The sequence below is a fragment of the Nestor notabilis genome, unplaced genomic scaffold (genome assembly GCF_000696875.1).
Source record: "Nestor notabilis isolate BGI_N333 unplaced genomic scaffold, ASM69687v1 scaffold26492, whole genome shotgun sequence".
Classification (NCBI taxonomy): domain Eukaryota; kingdom Metazoa; phylum Chordata; class Aves; order Psittaciformes; family Psittacidae; genus Nestor; species Nestor notabilis.
Window position 1 is genome coordinate 2,123 of NW_009919124.1, and position 7,621 is coordinate 9,743.

Below are 7,621 nucleotides of genomic sequence, written 5' to 3' on the forward strand. Positions count from 1 at the left end.
GAGTGTGTTGCTTTTTATCTGAGGGCCAAAGTATTTTTCCTATTTCAGTAGTAGTTTTCTTGTGGCAACCAGCCCGAGTGATTGACAGAGTAGTAAATCCTGCTTGCCTCTATACAGATTCATGTGATGAATTTCTCACCTATTTCATGGAAAGAATTGATTGGATTTGGCCTGAATTGGTTGCTTTCATAAATTGGGAGTTTGCCTGATTTAAATGAATATAATGCCTTTGGAATATTGATCAGTTTTATTAATTGAAGTAATCAATTGAAGTCACAGCTTATAATGTCAGTATATTTTAAATGAATCTGACAATCAAATATTTTCTCTATAAGCATAAGGGAAATTCCTAATAAATAATTCAGTCTAAAGTGTGATACGTGCTTTACTGTTGAGACTGCCTCCATATGTGCACTTCTTTCTAGTCAGCTTGGACTTGAATACAGTTTCAGCTTTAGGAGGATGAAAAAATGAACTCTCCCTTGAAAAAGATCAAAAGTGTTGTGACAAAGGTTATGTTACACAGTTTACAGTTGTCTTTTTTGCTGGTATTTTTATTTACCCAAAGATGCGTTGGCCTTTGCTAATAGGGGAGTGATAGCTTATTTTGAAAGAATAGTCCTTCTGTCATTTAAATAATTTTTTGGTTCATGTAGCTTTCCTGAGGTACACTTGAGGACACTTCAAGTGTGCAAAATGTCCCCCTTCACTTTAGGCACAGGAGCAATATTTTGTAAATAACCACAGATCCAGGGAAAGAAAAAAGTAACACTGTATTATCTTACAGGTCAGCTTCTTACATATTGATTAAAATATTTAAGCATTGTGTTGTAATTAGTACATGCAGGATATGTGTTAATTATTTTCTTCCCCTTTTTAAAGTACATTTGAAGCGCCACTTCGTGTTCCGAAACCATCTCTGCTTAGTCTTTGAAATGCTGTCCTACAATCTGTATGATCTGTTGCGGAACACCAACTTCAGAGGTGTCTCACTGAACCTGACACGAAAATTTGCACAGCAAATGTGCACTGCACTGCTTTTTCTGGCGACTCCTGAACTTAGTATCATTCACTGTGACCTAAAACCTGAGAATATACTGCTCTGTAACCCCAAACGAAGCGCTATCAAGATTGTTGATTTTGGCAGTTCGTGTCAACTTGGACAGAGGGTGAGTATTAGTAAAAATTCTATTTATGCTACCGTTGGATACATAATAAAAAAAATCATAATATGTAGATGGGTAATTTGAACTAAATAATTAATAATTATTTAGATGAAACATAGCTAATTTTTATATAGGGTTTTAGACATCAGCAGTCCACAGGAGCCTTAAATATGAATTTTAGTACCATAGTAGTTAAACTTTCCATCTTTCTTTTCTTCTTGGTTATATTTTTACGCTATGTTAATGCAGAATGCATCAGCACTTGATCATAGAAGTCTGCAGTGCTATTAAATAAAAGACGACTTTTTTTTTCTTCACATGTATTACTCCTCCCACTTCAGCATTTAGTGTGCCTTGGAGATAAGATATTTGAGGATTGAGACACTGCAGTAGCTGACTTTTAAAGATAACTGGTTACTAACCCATTTTTATAAACACTTCAGCAACTGTGGAAAGACTAAATTGAGTTTAGTGGTGGTATGAGTAAAGATGTGTATGTGCAAAGCGTTTCCAGGACAAAGGGCCAAATTACTTTCTGTCAGCAGTTCTTCAGATTAGGATAGATCTGTATTATTAAATAGTTGACCAAAAATTTGTAATTGTGTCCTGTTGTTCATGTGCTTTGAAGATGACTACATGTTTTTTATTTGAGCTATTAGAATCTCCCCAGCATAGCCAATTACCTCTTTGCTTGAAGAAATGTTGAAATATATACAATACTATCAAGATATTAAGATAATAAATAATTTAAGATCGTAAATAATTCTGCTTGGATGCCAAAGCCTCTTTTCTTTAGGAAGAACTTTGCATCATATAACTCAAGTATTTGATTAGTACTGACAATTTGCTCACTGAAGAGTTTATCAGGATGTCCTGTTCAGCTTTCACCTTATAGTCCTAGTACAAACACTGTTTCCTGGTCGAAAGAATTCTGTTCAGCTGAGCAAGTGACCACTTCTGTTCAGGGTACCTTTGCTTTAGTTGTTTGAAAACAAGCTGTTAGCTGGAGAGGTAAGGAAGTCTTCTATCTTATATAAAAGTTAGACTTCAGTTTCTTTGGGGAGAAAAAAGAGGGATTTTGAGCCTTCCCAGGTCCTGTTGTGTACCTTTGGCAGTTTTATCTATGAAGTTGTGAATGGTATCTCTTTCCTTTGAGAAAGCTGGATGTTAAAGAAACCAGACAAAAAAGCTCCCCAAAATATGCAACATTTTCAAAAGGTACGAAGTTTCAGATGTAGGACTAGTAATACTGCAGATGGGATCATTATATGTGAAGAATTAAGAAGTTTCATGGACCAGCTTTAACAGAATTTCCCCAATTCTCTCTTGAGGAGTTAAGACTGGCCAGTGGCACCCTGTCACTTTTTCCCTATGTGTTTGGGAAGAACAGATTGGAATATTGATTATTGTATTGAAAGCAGTGGTGAGACGTATTTAGATTAATAAGGGGACTTTTTGCTCTAAACTAGAAACTTTTCAGCCTGAGGTGAAGGGAGACACCAGGAGGTGAAATGAGATCTGGATTGTTTAGGTCAATAATGAGATAATTTTGAGATGTTAAAAAGCAGAAATACACACCCCTAGTGGTAATTATTCATTAATTTAGAAAGCAGTAGGGAAATACGAGTACCTTTGTGGAAAGTGCTGGGTAAAATTGCATGTTACTTAGGATATAAAGTACAGTTCTGTATTGGGCGTATTTTGTTTAGTTCTTTTTTGTTAAGGGTTTTGCAGTTGTGGGGTGGGGTTGTTTGTTGTTTCCCCCCTTCCCTCCCCCTTGTTTTCATGTTTGGCTGGTTGGTTTTGGTGGTTTTTTGGTGTGGTTTTTTTGTATCCCTACATTTAAGCCAGTCTCCAGGTTTAGAAGCAAGATAGAATTATCTGTCTCGTGAAATGAGCAGGATAACTAAGCAGGGGTGGAAGAGGGTTGCTTTTTCCCAGGTGTTGTTTTCTAGTTCCTAGAATCACCTGATAATTTCATCTCATTTCATCACATCAGAATCCTGGCTTTTGATCTTCTACTGTTTTATCTGAAATGTTACATGATTCTGATGTGGCTTGTGGAATAGTTTTTCTTAGGGTAGTAGCAGACAAAAAATTTTGTACGATCATGTGTAATTGTATGAGGTTACACTTATCAACCCTAAAATGTTAAATACTGACATCACGAGTGAATCTGCACTTTTTTTTTTCTTGAGGGGGTTGGACACACTGTAAACTATTATCTTAAGAATTAACTAATTAACATTTTTCATATTTTTATTAGTGTAATGTATAGATGCTTTTTAGTATCACTGATACCTTGGTTCTCCCTACACCAAAAATGTATTTCACGGTAGTTCTATTTTGTAATACATGATCGTAATAGTGCTCTTTGGATGCTGTTTATTACCTTTACATGCTTTTATTTCAGATATACCAATATATCCAGAGTCGTTTTTATCGATCACCAGAGGTGCTACTGGGAATGCCTTACGATCTTGCAATTGATATGTGGTCCCTTGGGTGTATTTTAGTTGAGATGCACACTGGAGAGCCTCTTTTTAGTGGGGCAAATGAGGTATGCAGATATGTTACAGTACAAGTAATTAGATTTTGTTGTTGTTTTTGTTCATTCTCGTCATGGGTTTCATCTGTTTAATTGTAATGCATAAATTAGGGAAGTCTAGTAATTCTAAAATGAATAATAAAATTAATAAGCATCAGCGACAGCAGTGTCTTTCGTCAGAATTCTAAATTGCCTGTTAATAATTTTCTGTTTCTGCATCCTCCCTCTTACTCCTTATACACTAATTTGCTTTGTACATAGTGGATTTTTCTTAAACTCACAATTAATTTAGAACTTGTCTGGGGTTTTTTTTCATTTGCTTTGGTGTGACGAGAATCTCACTCTGTCACGCTGCTCAGCACTGTCACATGTTCCTCACAAAATTTCTTTATTTGGAACAGGTGGATCAAATGAATAAGATAGTGGAAGTTCTGGGGATACCACCTACTCACATCCTTGACCAAGCACCAAAAGCAAGAAAGTTCTTTGAGAAGTTGCCAGATAGCACTTGGAACTTGAAGAAGACCAAAGATGGAAAAAGGGTAGGTTACATAACTAGGATGATAATATGGACAGTTTCTTTAAATAAAGTCAATAATAATTTATTAAAGAAAAGGTGAGATGTTACTTTGTTTCATATCTTGCCTTACTGAAAATGCAGCTTTATTGTTGTTTATTATTGTTCCACATTGTAAGACAGATTAATGAAATAACACATTCCATAGTGTTAAATAGTTTCTTACTTTTATTTGACATCCTTTTATGGTATGTTTAAACTGCCATATGGCAAGTTTAAACATCCGAGGCTGAATATATAAATGAATTTCAAGCAATTTCTAACTTCCCAACAGGAATACAAACCACCCGGAACTCGTAAACTTCACAATATACTAGGAGTTGAAACAGGAGGACCAGGTGGACGCCGTGCTGGGGAATCGGGTCATACTGTAGCTGACTACTTGAAGTTCAAAGACCTCATCTTAAGGATGCTTGATTATGACCCTAAGACACGAATTCAACCTTATTATGCCCTTCAGCATAGTTTCTTTAAGAAAACAGCAGACGAAGGTACAAACACAAGTAACAGTGTGTCTACGAGTCCTGCCATGGAGCAGTCACAGTCTTCAGGAACCACCTCTAGTACATCTTCAAGCTCAGGTAAATTTTTCTCATTAAGAGATAACAAAATTATATTTCCTAATCACATCAAAGGAGTCTTTCAAAGATAAATATTCTCTCTCTCTTTTGGATAAAAACCAAATACGTCAGTCATGCTCCTCAAACAATTATTTTAATTGGCTGGAACAGGTAACTGCGCCAACAAAAAGTAAAAAAATAGATGAGCCAAAATGTGAATGGTTATCATAGGTCTTGTATTTTTACCTAGAAGCAGTTTACATAACCTTCATGCTGTCACTGTTTTCCAGCTTACTTTAAGTTTTGTGTCTCTTTGGTTATTGTGCATGTTATGATTTTATAGGTGGATCTTCTGGAACAAGCAACAGTGGAAGGGCACGGTCAGACCCCACACACCAGCATCGACATAGTGGTGGACACTTCACTGCTGCTGTTCAAGCTATGGACTGTGAAACACACAGCCCACAGGTATGCTTAAGTAGAGCTTTTGTCTGTTTGGTTTATATGAGTTTTCTGAGAATATTAAATCCCTATAAATTAAGTAATGCTTTCATTTCAAGATTGAAGTCATTCAGACACAGAACTAGCTCTTGTTTTGGTTGTTTGTATGTTAGGTCCGTCACTTAGGCAAAATTACTACTGGTAGCTGTAAAAATTTCCAGAGATCCTGTAGTGGTGAAGGTTTTGTATTAGTAACAGTAAGTCAGATGGAGCTGTCAGTGCTTCACCTTACACAGTGCGTAAGGGTATGCAGAACTACACGTCTTCCAACCCAGTGGAGAACAAGCTTGTGCTTCTGTGGACTCCTGCTGGAGTTCTTAATTTTGTTTTATGGTGTTCAGGTACTTCACCAACATTATCGTTGATGGATTAGAGTTTATTCAGTACTTGCTGGAAAGAAGCAGCAACTCATTAACTACAAATAATTCAGTAATATTTTTATTTTAGTACAGAATGGATAAAAACATAAACTGTCCCTAAGTCATAAGTTTAGTTTATGCAACAAATTTGTGTGTAGCTAGATATTTTAGTAATCTTTAATCACCTGTGTACTTCCTGAGGTGTGGGTAGTACTCCTGTAATGCTGTTGACACCATTCAAGATATGGACTACAAATACTAATTTAGCTTAGTATGCTTATCGTATCCAGAGACCTGAGTCAGAGATAACGGTCTTATTGTTCTGAGTGTTGTACAAATACTATGCTATTTGTTAGTACTATTATGTAAAGCTGCTTCTGTGACTTTCACCGTAAGGTCACATATTACACTTAAACCATTTGAAAAAAACATCCAGAAAGTGAACTAATTTTTCTTAAGGTATATTTAGAAAAGGGTGTTAGAGATGCTTTGTAACGACGTATTTCCACTTCTAGAATAATTCTGCAACTCCAAGGTTTTTTAACTTTTTTAAAAGTTAGCATAAACATCAGTAACTTAATATCTCTCATATATTGCAAATGGACAGATTTGAGTAAGCATTTTAATTTTTATTTTGCTTATTAACATAGGTTCGACAACAGTTTCCTCCTCCAATTGGTTGGACAGCCACTGAAGCTCCTACACAGGTCACTGTTGAAAACCATCCAGTTCAAGAAACCACCTTCCATGTAACCCCTCAACAACAGAATGCATTACATCATCATCACGGAAATAGCTCTCACCACCACCACCATCACCACCACCACCACCACCATCATGGACAGCAAGCCTTGGGTAGCCGGACCAGGCCGAGAGTCTACAATTCTCCAACAAACAGCTCCTCCACCCAGGATTCTATGGAGGTGGGCCACAGTCACCACTCCATGACATCCCTGTCTTCCTCAACTACTTCTTCCTCTACATCCTCCTCCTCTACTGGTAACCAAGGCAATCAGGCCTATCAGAACCGCCCAGTGGCTGCTAATACCTTGGACTTTGGACAAAATGGAGCTATGGACATGAATTTAACAGTCTACTCTAATCCGCGCCAAGAAACTGGCATAGCTGGACATCCAACATACCAGTTTTCTGCTAATACAGGTCCTGCTCATTACATGACTGAAGGACACCTTGCAATGAGGCAAGGAATTGATAGAGAAGAGTCTCCCATGACAGGAGTTTGTGTTCAGCAAAGTCCTGTGGCTAGCTCGTGACTAAACTGAAACTAAGTTTGTTTCTTGTGTGTTTTTATAGAAGTGGTGTTTTTCCAAAAACAAAGTGCAAAGCTGCTTGAATCAGAAGGAGATAAACTCACGGAACCGCTACAGGAGGGCAAAGCTGACTATTTTTTTAAACTTGAAAAGATTGCAAAGGGACAATGAAGTTTTTTTTTTGTTGGGTTTTTTTTGTTTGGTTTTTTTCTTTGTTTGTTTTTGGTTTTTGGGTTTTTTTTTTTTTGGTTGGTTTTCTTTTTTAAGAGCCATGTCTGGACCCACATTAATGGATAGCTTAGTGGTGTTCACTTTTTGCTTCCCCCATTTTAACTTGCCACAACATAGTCATAGTTTGTTTTTTTGGGGAGGGTGGTTTTTTTTGGTCTCATTCAACAGGGGTTATTGTTCAAATGTTAGTTGTAGTTCCAAACTAGTTTCTTTTTAAAGGCATTGCACATGATTTATAAAAAGGCCCTTTGAAATTTTTGGGTGGGAGGGGAGTGAGTAATATATATATATTTTTTTTAGTTCCCCAAACAAACATGGGCACAGAAATGCAGTACTGTAAGAAAGAGGGACCTTCAGATTACACAAATATATATTCTTCAGCTGTAAAAAGGGACGGTTGTAATGGAG

General features: G+C 36.8%; 1 protein-coding gene across 1 annotated transcript; it reads left to right on the plus strand.

The window, feature by feature from the left end:
• The first annotated feature begins 881 nt into the window (after positions 1-881).
• Positions 882-7,181, plus strand: DYRK1A (dual-specificity tyrosine-(Y)-phosphorylation regulated kinase 1A). The gene is made up of 6 exons (XM_010010095.1): positions 882-1,169; positions 3,580-3,726; positions 4,116-4,256; positions 4,566-4,872; positions 5,195-5,319; positions 6,362-7,181. The coding sequence occupies exons 1-6, from the start codon at positions 936-938 to the stop codon at positions 6,983-6,985; spliced, it is 1,578 nt and encodes a 525-aa protein (XP_010008397.1). The 5' UTR covers positions 882-935; the 3' UTR covers positions 6,986-7,181.
• Positions 7,182-7,621: the final 440 nt, after the last annotated feature.

Bases quoted from the DNA above. Each gene is read 5' to 3' on its own strand.
- DYRK1A (XM_010010095.1), top strand. From the start codon at position 936: ATGCTGTCCTACAATCTGTATGATCTGTTGCGGAACACCAACTTCAGA. The intron at 4,873-5,194 runs GTAAATTTTTCT...ATGATTTTATAG, and splicing joins TAGTACATCTTCAAGCTCAG to GTGGATCTTCTGGAACAAGC. The intron at 5,320-6,361 runs GTATGCTTAAGT...TTATTAACATAG, and splicing joins GTGAAACACACAGCCCACAG to GTTCGACAACAGTTTCCTCC.